This window comes from Anser cygnoides, chromosome 3, assembly GCF_040182565.1.
Source record: "Anser cygnoides isolate HZ-2024a breed goose chromosome 3, Taihu_goose_T2T_genome, whole genome shotgun sequence".
In the NCBI taxonomy this organism is placed as follows: domain Eukaryota; kingdom Metazoa; phylum Chordata; class Aves; order Anseriformes; family Anatidae; genus Anser; species Anser cygnoides.
In genome coordinates this window covers 69,439,810-69,461,558 of record NC_089875.1, presented here as the reverse complement: position 1 = coordinate 69,461,558, position 21,749 = coordinate 69,439,810, and the positions used below count along the sequence as shown (strand labels likewise).

At 46.8% G+C, this 21,749-nt stretch overlaps 1 protein-coding gene and 1 long non-coding RNA gene across 2 annotated transcripts in view; both read left to right on the top strand.

The window, feature by feature from the left end:
• Positions 1 to 2,888: 2,888 nt before the first annotated feature.
• The window catches only part of SLC35F1 (solute carrier family 35 member F1), a 248,110-nt gene continuing 229,249 nt past the window's right edge, over positions 2,889 to 21,749 (top strand). The window contains exon 1 of the mRNA XM_048065495.2: positions 2,889 to 3,401. Coding sequence (XP_047921452.1) covers positions 3,199 to 3,401 — 203 coding nt within the window. The 5' untranslated portion in view covers positions 2,889 to 3,198. The remainder of the gene's footprint in view (positions 3,402 to 21,749) is intronic.
• Positions 16,635 to 19,803, top strand: LOC136790459 (uncharacterized). Its single transcript, XR_010830404.1, has 2 exons — positions 16,635 to 16,861; positions 17,243 to 19,803. It is a non-coding gene; the product is annotated as an uncharacterized lncRNA (long non-coding RNA).

The following is a 21,749-nucleotide window of genomic DNA, read 5'->3' as shown; positions in this document are numbered from 1 at the left end:
TGTGCTCAGGCTCCCGACAGATATGTTGCTTTTCCACAGCTGTTCATCCATCACATCCGCAGTAAATTTACACATACGAGTAAACACGCGACACTTGGATGCAACACTGCTGGCTTCTCATCTGCCAAGAAGCTGACTTGTGAGGCCCGGCTTATTTGTACAGCCTCAGGACAGCACTGACCCCAAACTCACCACAAGTATGAATACTTCCCTAGAACACCACACAAAGACAAGTGGGACGAATCCCCGCTCTGAGTTAATGCTGATCCAGGTGATGCAGCTGGAGAACACGCCAGCCAAAGGCCTTCTCGTGCCATCCAGCTGCAACTATTTCAATCCAGGTAGAAAATCAAATGCAAATGTAATACTTGATTAATTAATAATCAAGCAATGTTTACATCAAATAAAATGTTTGATAGAAATTGTTATATAAAATATAAATGACTAAATATTGACAAATTAAAGTATGATTTTTTAATAAACCAAATAAAATACAGAATAGTCATTGAAACAGATGAAAGAGAGTACGAGTCTTCCTCTTGTTGCTTGCCTGAGAAGTGACAGACCATGTCCAGTGTTGGCTAGCGCTGCTTCAGTACCTCAGTTGTCCCACCCTGAAAAGATGTGATGGGACAGACACGCTGCCTGCCTGAGTCCCCAGGACAAGTCAAACAGCCTTGTGAGTACAATGCCCACATCTGCTCCACAGCTGGGGAGTGCTGCAACCACAGGAATTTGGATTTCTTTTCTTGCAGCTGTTCATTAGCTAAAGACCAAGGGATGCTGGCAGTATTGCAGAAGAGCAGTTTCAGCAATTCCAGCAGACTCAGCTGGAATAGGAAGGACTGAGTTTTAACTCTGTCCAGAATTTGGCTTAGCTGAGAGCCCAAGTCCCCACACCCAGGGAAGAACGCTCAACCTACCTGCAGGCGGGTATGCACGTCTTAAAAAAGATTTCTCATTTGTTGCCATTTCTACTCTGCTTATTAGTTTTCCTGGTGCTGCGTTGTCCCTCTAGTTATTGTTCAGCCTCTGGTTCTTCTGCAAGGCCTGCCAGGTCTTGAGTGGGCCTCGAGTGGCACACCTACAGGTCAGACCCCTGCACGTGTTTATGGACAAAAACTCAAAAGGAAAAAGGGCTCAGTCCCCTGTGAACTCAGCTGGACATGGAAAGGTGCTTTTCTTCTATTTATGGAGGTGACCAGAAAGGCTGCCAGCTTGGACCTAAACTCGTGTTATAATTTTGGAAAACCGAGACTCAAAAATGGACTTCATGGTAGAAGGTAAAACACTTCTTCAACGTAAGCCACAAAGAAAGGTCATAGGACTAACATCTAGCGTGTTCACCTGTTAATCAATAGGATGAGATGCTTGACAAAATGCATATTTTCACAATTATCCAAAACCTATCCTTATCTTTCAGTAAAATTAATTTGGGTGTTATAGTAATGAAGATGCCAGACATGCTATAGTTGCATGTCATCGAGCTGAGGAACAGCTGTAACAGGAACTGAACATGCTTAGCACTGTCTTTGAAATCAGGCCAAGAGTGCTTAGACCGCAAGGGCTATTTAGCCACATGAACATCATCTTGAGTAATTATTAAAATATTAAAATACACTGCTCTCAATCTGATTGCACGATGCAGTCGGTCTGCTGATATTACTAAACAGAATGAATTCAGTAAAATTGTTCCTCCCAGTAATTTCAGCTAATCAAGGAAAAAAGGCCTGCATTGCTAAGCTGCAACGTTAGATGCACAAAGCCACGTGATGCTACGCAGGCACCGTGATAGTGAGACAAAACGAAAGCAATTTGAAAGAATTTTGTTGGACAGTTGGACACAGAGCAAAAGTTTGGGGCTGCATTTGTGACAGATGTGTGTGTGCAAGAAATCCGTCGGTCATGACGGCAGCAGGGGCATCTGCTCATGGACTTATGGTTTCCCTCTGCATCAGTAAGAAGCAGCAAACGAGCTGACTGGCCCGAGGACCGGAGCTTCCAGGAGACCCCCTGCTAATCAGCAGATCCCAAGCTGGGCTGCAGGTGTACATCCACGTGGTTGAAATGTTAGGAATGGAGCTGCTCAAACAATATTGTTCCGCTCCGTCCAGCCGCTGGATTAGCCTGAAGCAGCCACCGAGCAGAAAGAAGCAAACGCGCTTCTTATCTCAGCGTTGTCTCACCGCAAATATTCTCAGAAAATATTTGCTGTTGCCACCAGGCACGGATTTGGAGAGCCGGTACGGCTCAACAGTAGGGACGAAAACGTTTATGGGTACGTGCTAGGGGAGCTGGAGAGGGTGATACGGGGTGACTGAGGCTGCAGCTCGTGGCATCCCTAGGGTGCTTTGGCTGGTGGAGATGGGCAGGTTTTTGGGACTCTGTCCCTTCCAGGGGCCGTCAGGCAGCGCCAACCTTATCTTCCCCCCACTTAGGGAAACATGCGGGGGGTGGGGACAGGAGAGAGGAGAATCTCTCAGTAGCCTGATCTGCTTAAACCGCGGTGCTGAAGATGGCTGGCTTTCTGCCCAGGGCCGAGAACGAACTTCGGAGGATTTGGAGCGAGCGATCCCCACCTTCAGAAGCGTTCCTCGGGTACGGCACCGCGCTCCGGCGGGCCTCCCCTGCGGACCTGTTAGACCGGGGCCGCCGAGGAACCCGGCGTAAAACGAGGTGTTAAAAACTGCCATGGGCAAAGGGAGGGGTGCCTGCAGACAGGGGCCGGGCCCGCGGGGTCCCGGCTGCCGGTGCCCCCCGGGGCTGGGCGCCGCCGGTACCGGGGGTGGCGGCGCTGCCGCCGTCGCCCCCTGGCGGCCCCGGTGGCGCAGCGCAGGGGCGGGCGCCACCACCCACGGCCCCGGGGGCTCCGCCGCGGCGGGCGGGGAACAAAGGGGGCGAGCGGCGGCGGCAGGAGGAGGAGGAGGAGGAGGAGGAGGGGGGGGGTCGCCAAGTGCCGCCACTTGGTACCCCGTGCGCGGCACTGGCTGGCGGCGGCAGCCCGCCCCTCGCTGCATGGCAGCCCAGTGAGGGAGGAGCGGGCGAGGGTCCGGAGCCACCGGCGGCGGCAGCAGCGCCCTCCCTCTCCTCCCTCCTCTCCTCCCCGCCTCCCTCCCCGCTCTCCTCCATCCCCGTCTCCTCCCTCCCCGGTGCCGCCGGGATGCGCCCCGCCGGCCGCTGAGGCGCAGCCCCGCCGCGATGCTGTCCCCGGAGCGCCACCGCCACCACCGCCACCCGCCGCCGCCGCAGCCGCCGCCGCCGCCGCGCCCCCCGCCGCAGCCCAACCATGTCGTGGCCACCATCGAGAACCTGCCGGCCGACGGAGGAGGCGGCGGCAGGGGCGGCATCTCCGCCTCCTCCTCCTCCAGCGTGCGCCAGAGGATCAGGAAAGTGCTGAACAGGTGAGGCGAGGGGGGCCGCCGAGCCCCGAGCCGCAGCCCGGGGAGGTCGCCCACAAGTTGCGGGGCGAGCCCCGGTGGCAGCCCAGCCTCCCCGAGCCTCCCCGGCCGCTGGTTTTGTTGCCCGGCTTCTCACCAGCCTGCGCCGCCGGGGGGCGAGGCGGCAGGAGCGGGGAGCCCCCGCCGGTGGTCCCGGCTGCGGGCGCGGAGGCGCCGCTGGAGCGGCGGGGGCGGCGGGGCGGGGGGCCGGCGGCAGGGGGGTGCCCCGGCCGCACGACGGCAGGCAGGGAGCCTCGGCGTGCCGCCGGGCTTTGTGCTCGCCGCTGTGCGGCTTGGTTCTTGCGCGCGGCGTTTGGCCAGGGCTGGGGTTTCCACCGCAGCCTGACCGGTTGCGCTTCTCCAGAAGGAGCCCCCGAGCTCCTGCCCGAAAAGCCAGCCGAAGCCGCTCCGGGCTCCAGCTGAAGCCACCGCTTTTGCCCGGTGACTTTTGCCGGTGAGCACCGCTGGGATGGTGCGCGCCGGTGTCGACATCTTTGCAGCCTCTCTAGTTTTGGATGCACGCGGTACGGAGGAGCTACTAAGAAAAAGCGTCTGCTCTTCCACCTGGGTGTACTAGCTTCGGAAGTGAAGCTCCTTGACTCTTTCAGGCTTTAAAACATTAGGAAACTATCATCGTTTCTATCTCTGTTCCAAATACCTGAAGGTATTCGTTTGATTGCTGGCAGACCGCTGCTATTATATGCAATTCATTACCTGTTACCACTCTAGGATGATCTCAGAAGCATCGGTAGGGGAGGAAATCTTTATCCTTTGTTAACTGAGCATGCGAAGGGTTGAAAAATAGTTGAAACAACTAGGAACTGCTTCAGCTCAGACAAACTCATTTACACGTTTTGTCAAATGTGTGCGTTTGCAACTCCCGGTGTAGTAGAATCCCCTTCATTCCTCAGCCCAAATGCCTGTGCCGTGCTGGAAGTCCTTGCAGAATCCCATTCTCCTTCCACTCAGTCGTACCCGGGGTGTCTGTCAGCCCTGAAGTAAGACAACGGCGGCAGGAGATGTATGAAGATGTGGAGAGGGGATCCAGTAGAGAAGCAATAGGTAGCCGTGTCCAAGGGCAGTCACAGCGATCCCTGGGGAGCCATCCCAGCGGCTGCAATCCTCATGGCTGGGGAGGGCTGGATTAAAGCAAGGAGTTAAAGGAGTTATTGTGCCTATATTTATATATGACTCTTGGCCATATATCAAGAGTCAAATCAGTATTTGTTGGTACGTATATGTGATTAAAATGATGATATCTAGAGTTTTGTGGAAGGAGAAAAGGACAGAAATTGGCTGTGGTGAAGTTCGAATTTCTGTTCCTATTCACAATCTAGACCTCCCATCACGCCGAGGAGAACCCCAATGAAAAGTGGCTGCTGCCCAGCCACATTTTTACCAGCATGCTCGTTTCCCTACCTCAGACCTGAAATAGTGACATTTTTTGCCAAATTTACGTGATTTATGGAAGTAGAAAACTTGCTATTGTGGAATATTAAGGCAGACTTTTCTTTGTTTCAGAGAATCCTTAGCCCATCCCCAAGTCTGTATCAAGGGAGGTTTTGCCCAAGTGAGGTTTCCTTCAAATTTACATAGGAACTAAGGACTCTGCCCTGTGTATTACTGTGGCTTTCACACAGTAGTTCTGTTGGTACAGTGAAAGGAAACCTGACACAGTGTTTATATTTTCATCTTCTATGAAAACAATACCATGCAAATGTGTAAGGGGAAAGGAAGAGATATGTGTGCAATACACTCAAAGAAGTTTATCAGGGTGTGTAGTGACAGGACAAGAGGTAATGGTTTTAAACTGAAAGAGGGGAGATTTAAATTAGATGTATGGAAGAAATTCTTTAATTGGAGGGTGGTGAGGCACTGGCACAGGTTGCCCAGAGAAGCTGTGGGTGCCCCATCCCTGGAGGTGTTCGAGGCCAGGCTGGATGGGGCTTTGGGCAACCTGCTCTGGTGGGGGACAACCCTGCTTATTGCAGGGGGTTGGGACTGGGTGAGCTTTAAGGCCCCTTCCAACCCAAACCATTTTGTGATTTTATGTTTCTAAATGGGAGCCCAAGTATTGGCTTCTGTAATTAGTGTTTCTCTGCTGGAGAAGTGTAGTACTGTCTCTGAGCTGCCTTTACTTTGTGTGCACCATTTGATTGAGACCTGTTTGTGAAAGGTTACTGATAGACTCATTCAGCTGAGCTTCTTTTTTTTTTTTTTGCCGAAGTGGGAGTTCCTGGGACAGACAGACAGATGAAATAACAGGAATAACAGGTTGACAGCAGCTGGGGTTGCTGAAAACCTGTCTGCAACTGGTACGGTCAGAGAGGAAACATAGCAGGAGAATGGGGCAGACACTGGCAGGAACTGAGCATCGTTTCTCTCTCACTTTATATGTAGTAGCAGTTCAGTCACCCAGGCACTTGGTGATTCCTGAACTGCCTGCCAAGGCTTCTCTTAAAATTGCTTTACAAGCTATGAAAACTTATTTCAGCTTCACCTTCCAACCTCTCCTCCCTGTTCGCTCAGTGGATTCCAAAACCTGGAGGAACCCCTCAGAGGTGTTTGAGAGAGAAGCAATGTGCTGAAAGCAGAGATGGTTGGCTTCAAAGATGTAATTCGGCGATCAGAGCAAACACTGCACTCTGAAAAGTTGGCCATGACAGAAAAACAAAGTAAAACACAAAACCGAAGGGTCAGAATCAAAGAGGGCTGGAGATGCCAACGAAGCTGTGGGGTTTACTGGAACAGTTTGGATACCAGTTCTGAGCTGACGGTAACAGTAAAAAGGACCTGCTGTATTCTGAGCAAGCTGTTATCCTTGAAGTCTGAGAGGATGACTGAATGGCCATTAAGGGAAAACGTGGTGATTACATACTGAAAATATGTCCTTGGACCCATGACTCACACCTATGGTCCATGAAGCCCAGCTGCGGGGCCCTGCCCTATACCTATTTTGTGGCATTTGCTCTGTGGCTGTCCCTGGCTGACCTTGCCCTGGTATAGCGCAGGTGAGGGAAAGAATTATGTTGGCTGCTTGAGTGCTTGTTTGCTTCCCCCAGCCTCTGGGAAGCCAGAATTGGACTCCACCAACTCTGTCTGCTTGTAGAAGACCACTCCATAAGAGGTGACTCACCTGCTCCACGTTGCCTCCCACCTCTAGCAGGAAGCAAAGCAGAAAGGTGAAAACCATCCTGGTTAGAGTTCGGTGACTTTCTGTGCCACCTCTCCGGCACTTGTGCATTTTGGAGAGCGCTGGTGGTGGATCTCAGCTTGTTCTGTCTGCCTGTGTTCCAGCACCACGTGGTGGCTTGTCTCCCTTCCTTCAGAAAGACATTCCCTGTGTTCCCAGAAGCCCTTTGAACTAATTTACAAGCCAATCTCGCGTTGGAAAGGCTGGTTATCACCAGAGGGGAATTGGATGGAGCATAAACATAGCTGAATCGTGGGGGGAATAGGTTGCCAAATGGTCTTCTTGGGGGATTCTTGCAAATTATTTATCTAAAAGTAAGCCAAAAAATGGGTTAGCTGCTTATACGTGGACAGGATCTTTGTAGTCCTACACAACAGGACAGAGTGAAAATGAAGTTCTTGCAAGAAAAATGAGTGAGAACCTCTAGACACTATGTCAAATATATTGAACCTAAGTAAATAGGACTGCTCTGGGAAACAGAAAATACTACAGCCAAGTCAGTGATCTCAGGTCTCCAAAGTCACGTCTAACGTCCCCGTTATTGTGCTGCTTCCCCTGCCGAGGACTTTTCTAGAAAGCTGGATGGCATGTACATTTTCCTGGGCTTGCCTGCCTCTCTCTTCTAGTACATTTGCAAGGAATAGTTGCGATAAAATCTAGCCATGGCTTATCTTGTTATTGCAAGGATGTCTTTGTGTACTTTTTTTTTTTTGCTATTTGTAAATGGGACTTCGTAGTTTTCAAAAGTTTCCTAAAAATCATATCAGAATATTAGAGACATAGTCAACTTGCTATCAGGAAGTGGAGCAGGTGTAATTTCAGGCACTCAGTCCCATGCCATCCTTTCCATAGCTTTGTGGCTATGTTCTCTGCTCTCATGAATGGTGAAAGCTTTCCCTGGAGCAGCGTGAGTCTCCCGCTACTTCTCTGCCCACTTATTCACTTTATCAGATAAATTTCAGCCTTGGCAACAAAACCACTGTAGGTCTAATTACCACTACCTTTCTTAAAAGAAGGAAGAAAAAATACTGCTGTTAATAAACACAATTCATTAAACGAGGCAATGATTTATTTTATTGCCAAAATGAAGAAAATGCAATGAATAAAAGCAATTTAGGTACCATTTGATTCTTCTCATCAGAAAGCCCAGCTGTTCAGGTACAGTCTGAGTAAAATTTTGCCTTTTTAGTATGTTATGGGCCCAACTCATCCCTTGTAAGGGAGCTGAGGAAGAATTTGGCCCACTAGCTGACTAACTTTGAACTTGAACTGCGTGTAAGGCTACTAACTCTTCAGAGATGAGAGCTGTTTAAATTACATTGCGAATTTCAAAAGCTATAACCCAGTGATTTTTTTCCTTCTAATAATGCATACCCACATAGTAAATCTGATAGAGGGAGTTTATGTACTAAAAAAAAAAGAAATTGAGGCAACATATTTCATTGCCCTAAAGCAGTAACATCTTTCAGTTGACTGATCAGAGAGGCAAACAAACCAAATAATTTATGGCATTTTTTCCTTAATGAAAAGCAAGTCAAAGATCAAATATATCACTTCTGGAATCCCAGAAAGAGTGAGTATTCATAACCTTCAGTTACTTTGCTTTCTTCTTCAAAACAAAAGGATTGGCTTCCTTGGAGACTTTTGCTTTTATAAAGTAGCAATAACTTCTAAAAGTCTACCCAGAATAACAGTAGCTGTAGAAGAATGAATCTGAGCCCAATTCAAACAGCTGTAGCTCTCCTTTTAGGTAAAAATATTTATACCATTTCAAAGTAAGTCAAAGAAAATGAGTTCAGAGCGTAGATAAAGCAACTAGGTTGGCATTCTTGTACCAGTTAATTTTATTCTTTTTGGTGGGGGGAGTGGGAGGTCATATCTGACTTTGGAAAGCACCCTTTCAGAGTAGAGCAGTATAAAATTCAAGCAATAAAAAAATGTCCAGTGTTTCCTTTTCTCATTAGTTTATTTGTAATCACCATTTTGAAAGCAATAGACCTCTGTGGATTAGCTATGATCCCAATAATTTGGGTGCAAAAGGGCAATACCTGTATAAAGGGAGGAAAAGATGCTTTTCCTCACCCCCTCCAAACAACTTACTTCAGTGAATGCACACTTATTGGCATGCCATAGCACACTTTTAAAACGCTTTGATTTAGGAATGAAGATGAGATAACGCTTTCATGTTGCTGCTGTAACAGGTGCTGGAAGTCTGTTCAAGTACAGTTTCAAAGTGTCTGAGCATGATTTCGTACCAGGTTTCAGAATTAATGTCCCACAGCTTTGTTCCCACCGCCTTTCTTTTGTTCCTGGGAATTTGTACCTTGCGAGATGCAAGCCTTGTCAGTCCCGGTCTGAAACGGGAATTGTTTGAAGTGTGGGGATTGAATACGGTGAGTGCGCTGTCATCTAAAATCAAAAGCCCACATGATGATTGGGAAGAGACTTTTCCTAGGACGTTCGACTTGGCAAGGCTAAGTACGTGGGTTTCATCTGTCTACCTCCGGCATTCAGAAGGCCTGTACTTACTGGGTGCCTGTTGGTAAGTGGGAATTTCTGACACTGGCGGTACCGCAGGCTTTGGGAAGGGGTTACTGCCTCTTGAACCAGGGGGGTTTCAAAAGAGCAGCGCTGTAAATGGCTCCATAGAGGAAGCTGGAGGAATGGACAGAGTGGCTCTTATGGGATGGACAGAGCAGCTTTAATGTGCTAATGAGGGGAAGGCCAGATGCCAGCAGTGATCAGAAGGGCTCTTTGTGGCTCCCTCTCCTTTGAGATGGCTGGAGTCTCTGTCCTTATCGCTGCTGTTTCTGCTGGCAGAGGGAAACACTGGGGCTATTACTGAGGTGTTCCCTTCCTTTAAGTCAGCAGATAGCGTTACAAATCAGCACTTGAATACTGATTAGGGCTAATTACCAAGAAAGCTTAGGAAAATGAACTTACTGAAGAAGCTTGAGTGTAAGAAACAGCAAAAGTCACCCCCAAACCCAACAGCGAGATAACCCATGCTCAAAGGCTTGTGAGCTGAGCTTGAACTCAGCTGAAATCACTTGTTGCGAGAACAGCTGTGTGGGGACTCATAAATTGCTATGACTGTAAAGTGTGTAAGTGTTGGTGGTTGTGAAATTCACGTTGTGAACCACCTAATCTACCTGTCTCTGCTTATTTATGTCTGTCATCTGTCTCTAAGGGATTTTTTTCTGAAAACATGCCGGTTTTGAGGCTTGCGTTTCAGCTTTCTTTGACTTGGTTTCTCTCATGCTTTAAGAAAACATTGCTTCAATACATATTCCCTTCCCATCTTTTTTCTCAGAGGCACCAAAAGACTTAAGTAGGCAGTTTGACTTGCATGCATCACATCCTCCCTAGTGTGGTTTGTACTGAAGGGCAGGAGATGGAGGGGACGTTGCCCACAGCCTCTGTGCTCTGCGAGAGGGCCTGTGCAGCAGCACTGTGCTGTACATCTGCAGGGACAGTGGGTGCTTTCTGAGACGTGTCATGGTACACGCACAGAGTCAGCCAAATGATTTCCTACACTGGGTAGATGACACTAGATCTCACCATAAAGATCCATCAAAAAATGACATCAAGTTGATACCACTGTGAAAAACTGGCACTTACTAAGCCAACCTTCCATTTGTAGCAGGTGCAGTCGTTTCAGTCCTTAATTTCAGTGCCTTATTGCTGCGCTGGTCAGTTATTTACTCTCCCTTTTCCTGTAGAGATGCAGGAGGCTGTGCTCCAGCTTCAGATAGGTCTGAGTTGAGACAGAGTGTGGTGGTGCACAGGGGCTTAAGAGCTGGATTGGGAATCCTCTCTTTTGCTATAACTTTTTTTTTTTCATGTCAGAAAATGTAGATGAGTCAAAACCTGGGCAAGAAGGATGAGATTTTCTCAAGACTGCGTGTTCAGGAAAGCTTCTGTTGTCCAGACTAGATTTTTTGGATAGAAAGCGGGCAAGACTTCACAGTAATCTGGTGATGGGACTACTTACATAGGAGATCAGGTTTAACTCTGCTTTGCCACATCCCTGAGGGCTGCCGTGGATGCCTGCACTCTCAGGTTCTCTTGGGATGAAAGCCTTGGTCTTGTCCTAGTACAAAATGGGAGAAGTTTTGAAGTTTAGAAGTTTGGAAGCTGAAGATGCTTTTTTGCCTAGCTCATCTCCCAGGGTATTTCAGGCTTCAAGGTGTTCATTTACAAAAGCACACCATACGTGAAGCAGATTGCTGCATCACCAATACAGATAAATGAGGTAATTTATGTCCAGCAGCAAGACCATAAATATCACCTCCGGAGCCCTAGTGTTAATTGTGACCTGTAAAGCAGTATTAGCTGAATACAGAACAAAACTGAAATCTGAAATATTTATAGTGACAGCTATTAGCATACTTGACTCTCTCTAGTGTTCATTTATCAAAGAAAATGTTGCATGCGTGTCCAGAAATGTGCTTTACCGTATCTTATGAGGCTGCGTTGGTTTTAAAATGGTGCCATCTCTGTGCCATGTTCATTCTCATTACTTTGTCTCACCTGGCACATATTTTGATGTGAAGCTGCTGATGGGGTGGGGGGATAGGTACCTGGCTTGTGCTTCCTGCTCTCATGCCTCTTTATTCAGTTCATCTCAGAGGAAGAGTTTCAGCAGTGAACTCCTGTATCTCTCTAGCCTAATAGCTAAAATCCTAATTCTTAATGTACTACTAGGCTGGGAGCTGCTAGCTCAAGTCCTTTCAGCCAAAGAAGTTCGTGGGCCGAAGGAATGCTGTGGCTACAAGGTAAAAGTGAGGGAGACATCTCTGCCTTTTTTTGAAGAAAGGAGATGGATGGATGTCTAACACCAAGAGTACCTTCGAGGTTGTGAATCACAGACAGGGGAGGCGTGAGGTTAGTCACTGACGGGTAGGAGCCTAATTTTCCGGGAGGGGTAAGGCATAAGCTGTACCTGACCCTTTGCTTTCTGTTGTTTACCCAGATTTTGATCCACTTAGGTTGTCCACCTAGGTGCCACTGCAGCTGTCCCAGGATGCAGTATTCTTTTGCATGGCTCTGTGCTTTTCCACCTGTCCCATGATGATGGGATAAATGCTGGAAAATACTTAATAACATTGAATTAGTTATGCTGTGATTATTCTAAGTCCAGATATTTTAAGGAGATTAAATATCTCTATCATCTTCTGGATGTGGCTCCCAGAACCATGGGACTATTTACTTTCTGAAATCTCTTCTTACTAGAAGCTGAGAGCCATAACGAAACAGAGCAGGTGTTTCTTTCCTGTTGCTTCTCTCTTTTTCTCTTTCTGCTACAGACACAAAATACGTTTGATGATGTTTTTTTAGCTCCCCGCTGCCGGTATATTCAGGCCTTTAGGGGCTGTTCCAGGTAGACTGAAAGTGAGCAAGGACAGCAAAAAGCGCGTAGGTTGGGATGAGCTGAGCAGGGAGCTGGAAAATATTTTAACGGTTATGGGATTTGATACTTGAAGGAAATAAAACTTTAATATTGTAGATATAATTTTCATCAGGCTGGAAATGAGGATTAATACTGTCAAGCAGAAAATATTTCCAAGCTTCATCTAACTTGGTAGGGAAAAAGCCAGCACCCACGAAGTAGCACAAGTTTTCCTGTGCAGTTGTATTGTGCCATGGGACATGATGGTCACAGGTAGACCTCTCTTCTGCATTTTCAGATTGGCTGCTTGATAGCTCATCCTTCTGCAAGAAGTTTCAGTTTCTCTGTCTCCAGGGAATTAACTCTTCAGTAATGGCAGGTACAACAGATCTGATTGGAGTGTCTTCTTTTCCTGCTCGATCTACCTGAGCTACACAGGAAACTTCCAGTCAAATTTGGGATACCTGACACACACTGCTAGGGGTGCTTTGTAGAAAAAGGGCTGTTTTTCTGGAATTTGTATTTGAAGAAGTGAGGCCTAGTTACTTCCATAGTGGGCGACACCTGTGTGTGGCCCTGGATACCTTGGGCTGTTGCCTCCTTTTCAGGTTCTTCTACCAAGGCTGCTTTGCTTTGACTTAGCGCTCACCAGCACTTTTTTTGACAGTATACTTCAGTGTTTTTTTGGGTCTGCTTTGCAGGGGGGTGGTCATGTCTTTGAAGAGATTCAGTAGAATGTAAATGTCAATAGGTGTTTAGAGGACTTAGTCTAGAAGCAGAGGGACAAGGTGGTGTGCTGGTTTTAGTATGTGTATGAAAGTACTGGCTAGTGGTATTGAAAAGGCAAATTCAGGTTTTCTGTCATTTAAACAAAAAGGTGACAGAGTAACTGTCAACTGGTGGAATGTACTTGAGCAGTTAGGCAGACTGGTCAGGGTGAGGGGCAGTGCAATGCAGTAGCTGGAGAGTTGCTAGAAGTGCAAGAGTTATGCTGCATCTCCATTAACCAAGCAAAATATCTGGGATTCAAAGTTTCTCCTGTTCTAAACAGGTTACTTAAGTTTAAGACATCAAGTAATTCCTTAATAATTCACTTGGATAAAGGGTTCTGTGTCTGCATGTGAGATCTTTTAAGACAAACTACAAAAGTTGCCCAGTTTAACATCTGTTACAAATAAATAAATTCTAGCATGTTCTATCTCATAGAAAAGTTTTTGTTAAATTTGATGTGTGAAAATGTTCATGCTTATGGATTTGGTAAATGTTACCATGTTTATAGAACTTATTATTAATCAGGTAGATTAATTTATTACATTTATTCCTATACATTTACAACCTATAGATGTACTGAGACGTGAGCGCACAGAATCAATACCACTTTTAATATTTATGAATGGTCTTACTACATCCAAAATACTGTTACACTTCAGAGTATTTAGCTGCAATTTATTTTGAAGTATACAAACTATCTTACAGTTTCAAATTTGTTGTTTTTTCTTCATCCTTTAACAATTTGTTATATCTTTTCACATGTTTCTGGGCTCTATTTTAGCAAAATACCATATGTCAAGCAACAACAAAGTCATGACCATACTCTGGTCAAAGGGACTGTTCAGCAACTTAACATGTTTGCAAGGTTAGGGCTGTGAGACCAGACCCAATCTTTAAGACACATTTTGGCTGCCTTCCTGCATAGTGGGTCCAAAGCAGGAGAGAAAACAAGGTATAAATTTAACTTACAACTCAGTCGCCTGTAAAGTATCCTATATTTGCATGTTTTTCTTTGAGAAGCAGCCATGTGTGCATTTATCTTTCAGGAGCAGTGGTGTTTGTTTAGGAAGCAATAACATGCACTTCTGCAAAGACTGGATGAAATGGATAACTGATGCGAGGCAAGAAGGGAAGGAATATTGCTTGTTTGCCTGTTTCCAGAGCACCACTCTTAGATGCAACCTGCTGAAGCCTAGCAGTGTGAAGTACACACCGGTACACAGAACTGACTTTAGGGAGGCAGGCTGGTCTAATATGGTCATGTGTTACCATTGCAGTTATGGTGGTACTTGGATGTATCATCCTTCCTTCATTCGGATGAGCTGGAAATGTTCTGTAACTCTAGGGAAGAGAATTAAGGAGATCAGTTGACCTCAGGCCAGCCTTCAAATCCAGTCTGGAGACGCTCACAAAATGTTTGTGGAGGAATCTCCAACAGCTGACAGAGTTATAGAGAGAACTTTCACCCAGTGGTCTGTAAGGTGAAGCTCCTTAAAACTAACTCTCCTCCAGCCAGCCCTTGTTATTTTCTAGCAGGAGTTGCTGTATCTGCTGTTAATCTGACCACTTTGTGATCTGCACTCACTGTTGCTGCTGTAGCTGGAGTGTAATGATCTGCATCTTTTTGACTGTGCTTGACTAAAAGGTACAGGACAGTTGGTGGAAGAAAGCAGTTCAACCAACCCTGTGCACTGATGGGCAGGGAGGGGTGGGCTTTTGCCTTTTCTGCTTTCAGGAAAAGCTTGTATTGCAGCAGGCAATGAGGGGAAATCCTGTCTTCTGAAAGGCTCAGGGAGAAGTTACATACAGCAGCTGCTGATTTACTGTCCGGGATTGGACATCAATTGTTTTTTTGGCCTTGGGCAAATCTCTTAACCTCTCTGGGTCTGGTTCAGAATCTGTAAAATGAGATAATTAAACTTAACTACCTGGAAGAGTTGTTGATTATTTAATGCTTGTAAAATGCTATACAGCACTATAAAATACAGTGTAAGTGCTCAGTAGCACTCGGAAGCATCTGGGCTGCAGTTCCTCTAGTGTTTCTGAAACTTTATGGGCAAGCTTTGGCCAGAAAACAACATGGCCAATGCGTGTGGTTCACGTAGGCTTTGGGAGGCAATGGGGTGACATCTTCCCAAAGGCAGCTGATATTGGTGAGCTGCCTCCTGACAGAGGACCAAGGGAGGTCTCCAGAGAGCCCTGGCCTTGGTCTGGGCTGAGGCTACGGCTGCCGAGGGTTGCTGTGGCAGGTAGCGCAACCACTCCTTGCCCCGCTGCCGGCTGCTTGGTCTCGCTCTCCTCCCCTGCCTCTTACTGCTTAGTAATGCTGTTGGAGCAGTTTGCATGGAGAATCGGGTTGGTGATCTGATCCAGATGGGGAAAAAAGTGGAAATAAGTTTATGTTGGTGGTGGTTTGCTTTTCTGGATGGATCGTCTCTGTGTGCAGTTGTTTGCGTGGCTACAAACACATGGGCTAGTGCGGTGGTTTCACCCTGCTGGGCAGCTGAACTCCACCACAACTGCTCTCTCACTCCCCCTTCTCAAAGGAAAAGGGGGAGAAAATACAATGGAAAAGGGCTCAGGGGATGAGATAAGGACAGGGAGATCACAAAATCAAACATGGGCAAAACGGACTCAGCATAGGGTTAGATTAAACTCTGATGACGCTGCCATCACAGGGGTTTGAAGGTGTGACAGGAGCTAGTGAGCTAACTTTCTTTCCTGCTTCCGGAGATGTGTTACGCTGGTTTCTTTGGAGGTGTGCGTATGGCAGCATAAGAGAGATCGTTTGGTGAAGAGCTGATCCCAGCAGAAGCTTGCCATGCTGCGTGTCACGCTGGTTGTGAAACCCTGCTGACAGGGGGAGTGAGCAGAGCCTCGTGATGGAGATGGGCCTGCAATAATTCCTGAGAACTGCATCTTGCCACTGTTGTTTGGGATGCTTATGATGTATGTGATCAATGTATGTGCACACACAGATACTGATTTGGTTTTGTAGGAGACTGTAAAAAGCTGGGGCAGGGGAAGGAAACCGCCTCCTTTCCTGATCAGGCACCCCCGAGCAAATACTTAGAAGTAGTTAGGAGGGGGTGGTGAGTTACCAGATGTGAAGATTCACCCTGTCAGCCTTTTACAGGACAGGATAAGGTAACGTGAGCTCAGACAGAGGAATGAGCTTGCTCTTAAGTCACAGTTTCATTGACTGCCACAGGGAGGACTCATTTCTGTCTCCTCCCTGCTCCTGCCCAGCTGCTCCTGCTTTTGCTCTGTCAGACCTGGCTCCTGTCACAGCTCACAGTGCATGGATCCAACCCACAGGCATGACAGAGAATTAGCATGGCTAAAAAAGATTGGGTCTTTAAAACAGACAAACAAACAAAAAGCCCTAAAAGCTGGGTCCTTAATTAACTTCTGACAAGACTAGTGCCTGGACTGATAAAAAAGAAGAAGACTGTGAGCAGGAGAAGAGAGAGGAACAGGAAATAGGGGAAACAGGGACTGGAGAAAAGACAAACTGGAAAGAAGGAAGGGAAAATAGCACTTTCTATGGTCACCGTCCTTTAATTGGGCTCATCTGTATTGTACTACTATGCCTGGATTAAATGCTTGCTGCCAGGGTCCTTAGCTTCCCGCTGCCCATGCTGTCCTGCCTTCTCCCTTATCACAGCCCTTGTGTTGATGAGAAGCTGCCCTCTGTTCCTGAGAAAAGCGGTCATCACCCCAGGTGAGACTTGGTAGGTATCAACAATTGGTAAACAGTCAGCTGTAGCCCATTTCTCACTCAAACCCGGAGAAAGCTGTGTTGTCTGTACCCAAAGACAGGATAAAGAACAAGGCCTGACATCTAGTGGCATGAACCTGGATGGAGCTGGGAAAACAAGATGTGCTGTTAGCCTGTAAGCAGTTGCTGTTGTGTGGTGCTGTTAGAGGTGGTGTGAGAGGTGTGGCGCAGCACTAAATGGAGATGTCTGGTCAGCAGTCCTTGCTACACCTTCTATTATATTTTTTTAGGCTGGGCTGATTTCAGTGAGGATGAGCGTTTATGCACAAACGTAATGTAAATTTTTGGTACGTTTCCCCATTGCCAGAAGATGAAAAGGGAGCCTTATTCCTGATATTATTTTTCATGGTAACTGAAATACAGGTGTGTTTTCAGCAGGTCTAAAATCATTATATCTCATTTGTGGCAGGGCTGCTGTGGGCTCTATGACTCACCTCTGTCTCTCTGGAAATGTATGCAGTAATTTCTCTCCTGCTGCTGATTAGAAAAAATAGCAATTGATCAGTGGCTGCTGAAGGGATTTATCCCGTTTACTGTGATGGCATGCACTGTATTACAGCACTCTCGTATACTGTGCACTGTGAATAGCTATTTTTGTTTGGCTGATGTGACTTAGGAGGCCTATTGTCACTCCTTGGCCTCTCTGTTTCTCTTCTGTTGCTCCCTAGAGCCAGCAGCCATGTGCTTTCCCTCCAAAAAGCTGTGCCTCTGGAGGAGTGCTCTGATCAGCGGTCCCACGATCTAAGTTACAGGAGGAATTTCTTAAGAACAAAACATCCACCAGTTTGGTCACCTCTGGGAGCAGTCTCAGCAGTGTTCTGTCTGGGTGTGCAGATTGCACTGACACACAAGATGGTTCGCTGCAAGTGTTTCTTCATTACTCACCCTTCCTCCTAGCACGCTGTTACAGCTTTGCTTTTCAGTATTACTGTGGAAAGGTGCTGTGCAGTTCCTCTGTATCGCTGCACAGTACCCTCCCTGCTCCGGCAGCTGGTGAAGCTGTTGTGTTTGAAGCATTGAAAGCACTGGCAGGCAGAGCTAAGGAGGAAAAAGGGGCTTGTAGAAGATAATGGGCATAAAATGGTATGGTGGTATACTGTTCCTGAAGAGAAATAAGGGATTAACGAGACCAGGTAGGGAACATATCCATTACTCAGTTCTTCATTTTGAGTCTATTGAAAAAGGATGAAAGTGAGAATAGAAATTACAGATCAAGGCCTGAAGCTTGTTTGGTCGTGACTTTCTCTTAAAAATTGGGACATCGCAATCTAACATTTTTTTAGCAAATACGAGGTTGTGCTTGAGTTTCTTGGCAAGTTTTGTGTATGGTGGTCGGTGGCTGTTTTCTGATCCCTGGAGTGGAACTTGAGTTGGATTCACTTCTGTGACTCAGGTCAGAGTTGTATTTCTGTCCCTATGAAGAACTGCATGTGCCATTTCTTACAGATCTGGGTATTAGCACCGGTATTTTTTTGTAACAGTACTGGAAACAAGTTTGACCAAGTGAGAGTGGTGATGTCTGCCTTGCTGCTTTGGTGTATGCCTAATGCATGAGTTTCTGTAGGTCTTCATTCCCCTCTGTCGTCTGGATTATTGTGTAGCTGAAGCTCACTGTTTGCTGGGGATCATCTTGTTTTGGGGAAGCTCAAACTGTTAGTATTGCCACACTCTTGCTCTCAGTTAAAGTTTTAACAGTTTGTAAATAAATACGGTCCAGGTTGATATATGACTGATAGGGGGGAAAAAATCCCACGTGTCCCATGGAAGTGTTGAGTTATCAAATTCAGACTGGGAAGATCTCTTTATTAGTAAGAGTACAAGCCTTGCTGATTTGAAAACAAAGTGCTACAGAGTAACATGTAGTAGTTCATGGTTTAATTTCAAAAGGAGCAAGGAGGAAGCTGGGGAAGGAGCATCCATGCCCGGTTCTGCTGGTGTTTGAATGCCAGATGTTGGGAGCAGAGAGATGCAACACAGCAAAAATCCCCATCTCATCTAATCTCTTTGTGTCTAAGTACACTTCTGTGGGATAGAAAGAAACTGTCAGGGAGGGGGGACCTGTTTCTTTACCTCTGGAGCATTCCCAAGTGCTGTGGCTTGCCGTGTGGATGGAGCAGCAGCACGTTAGCAAACGCGCTGATGCTGATGTGCTGCTGAGGGAGGCGAGACGTCTGCTCTGTATGAAAGACTCACAAAACAAATGAAGAAAATACAGCAGCAGCAAAGGAAAGAAGAGCCATGCTTAAGATTAATTCCTACCTGGATCCCCAAATACATGGCACCCCCAATTTTCTTTTCTGCATATCCAACATTTCCCATTTCCTCCTTCCCCCCGCCATGCAGCTGCACTCCAAAACCACAGAGGAAACACAGCAGCAAGCTTTTCCCCTGAGGGAAGGAGCAGGGTGGGCAGACTCCCCCATCCCAGCTGAAGAGGTCCGTTATAGGGGATTAATTGTGCCCGAGCAGCGGGCCGCGCGCCTCACCTGGTGCCCCCGTTACCATGGCGATCGGTCGCCTCTGCCGAGGGCCCGCGTCCAGCGCCCAGGCCTGTAAGGCGCCCTTGGGCACCTTCGTGTTGGGTGTTAGCCCAAAAGGTTGGGTGGGGAAATTTTATGTATATTTTTTGACTCGTGAAAAAAAGCCGGAATAAACTCTGTATGTGCTGCTGGTCCAGCTTCGTCCTCTGCCTTGTCTGTCTCCTCTGGGGTGCAGCGCAGGCTGGCCTGCCGTTGTGCGGAGACAAAGGCAACTTCTGTGGAAAACAACTGCGAAATACACAGGGATTTGGTGGGTGCCATCCCTGTGCCTGTCATCTTCGGGTGACCAGGGGTCGTGCACGCCTGGGAAATGTAGCAGACGTCGTCTTTGAGAGGTCTGCGTGGATGTTTTTCTCATGCAAAAGCTTACACCAAACAACTGATGCCTATGCTTTGCAGTTCTTTGTGCCTCAAATAAGAACAACTGGGAATTACTGTGCTTTTTGTGTCTGTTTATATAATGATGGCAGAAATGAAAACCAGCTACAGCAAGACGGTGCTCTGTGCTAGCCTGTTTGCGTAGGTAATGGGAGAGAAACGGGGGCTGTTTACTATGTAACGATGATGCCAGAAATCTGAAGTGGGGAGCAGAAATTATTCTTAAAAGCCTTCCTGTAGGCTAAAGCCCCGTTAGTGTGAAAGGGAATCTTAATTTCTTCTGTGCATTAATAAAATGGTTATGAAATCTGTCTAGAAGTCTGAGTCTGTGTTTTTCTTGAAGGTATTAAAGCCTCTCATGCCTTTAATATTGCTTTTCTTTGGGGGGGGACAACACAAGGAGAAACAAGTTCTAAAGGGATAATTTACCGAATGAACAATATGCTCTCTTAGCCTTAAGTAAAAGGATCAGTACGATTCAAGATAATCTTTCTTAATGAACACTACCTGGATACATATACATTTGAGTACACAAACGCATGTTGTATATCCTGATTTGGGTGACTGCTTTATTCCCACTCTTCAGGCACAGGTATATACTATTTACAGGACTATAGGGACATACTATTGGCCTGTTCTGTTTTTGAAACTTCAGTGCTGGGGGAGCATCAGATACTACTGTTGGTAGTTAAACTATGACTGGAAAAATAGCTCTATTTCATCTCACCTATGGCAAATTCACTATCTTTGACCCCACTAGTTATGGCTTTGGAGCTGTTACCTCTCCCCCTACCAAAGTAAAGGTAAAACTAAATCAAATCTGGTCTTCAGTTGCCTTGTATCTTGCAAAAGTCTTGAGCACTTTCTTTCATCCTTCTCTGTCTGTGGCAGTGCCAGGGCTTCCCTGCAGGGAAGTGATGGGCCAGGTTCTTGGGGATTTTCTTAGGCAAACTCCCCTAGGTGAACTGGTGATTGACTGACTGAGGCCTGGGGGAGAGATCTTGCTGTCCCAGCGCTGGGGAGCAATTTTATCTTATTTTTATCCTTTCAGTGGTCCATTTTGGTGATGTAAAAATCAGGTGTCCCTTTTTTCTTTACTCAGAGGGATGTGGGGAACTGGCACAGGTTGTCCAGAGAAGCTGTGGATGCCCCATCCCTGGAGGTGTTCAAGGCCAGGCTGGATGGGGCTTTGGTCTGGTGGGAGGTGTCCCTGCCCATGGCAGGGGGTTGAAACCAGGTGATCGTTAAGGCCCCTTGCAACCCAAACCATTCTGTGATTTCTCAGTCCCCTGTGTGTCTGTCATTCCCTTCATCCATCCCCTTACCTACACATCCCTTAATTTTCCCCACCTTGACTGCCTCTTCTTGTACCTTCCAGAGAGAAAATATTCTTAGGTGAAGGTCAAATGTTCAGGTCTCTGGGGGGAAGGAGCTCATGGTTTTGGGTCTGAAATAGCACAGCTGCTTTTTGGTGCCTGCTGGGAGGAATTACTAGCCTGCGTGCCCTGCCTTGACTCTTGCATGCTCTTGTGGAAGTATCTGGCTCTATTTAAGCATCTGCACGCTTGAAGGGGCTTTGAGGAGCAGCAGTGAGCTGAGTCTGTTTTCCAGTGGCTTTAATGTAACTGATTAGTGTGTCCCACAAGAGCAACACGCCTGATTAAAGTAAATAGAAACTCACATTAAAATTTGACTTGATTTCTGTGGTGGAGATTGTTCAGTGTGACAATATGCTTTAACATTTGTTCAGCCCTGAAGTGGGCAGACAGTTGCACTTGATGAACTTTGTAGGTCCCTTCCAAATGAACTATTCTATTCTCTTCTAATAGCCACTGGATTGGAAACAATGCCTTTGTGGCAGCTGCTTCTCTGTTGCCATGTGCAGGGCCCAGAGTTGGTCTTGGGGCTGTGGATCCTCCAACCCCAGAGGAAACCATGTTGGGACAGCATCCCCTCTAGCAGAAGAGCAGTTTTGACTGGCTTCACATGTATCCTTGTTACGTTATTTTTAGCTGCCAAGCCTAGTGCTGCAGTGGGATAATTACAAGGTAGGGATACGAACGTAGAACAAAGCCTCTTTAGTTTTAACCCATGATCAGTCCTTGCCTCTTGAGCAAGGCATTTACCTGGTTTGCTTCTGTTTTTCTCCTTGGATGCAAATAATAGCCCTACATCAGGAGCATTGGGGTGTTTAAGGGGAAAAGCAAATAAATAAAAAAATCCAGGAAAGATATTTGTAAATGCTTATAATTTTTAT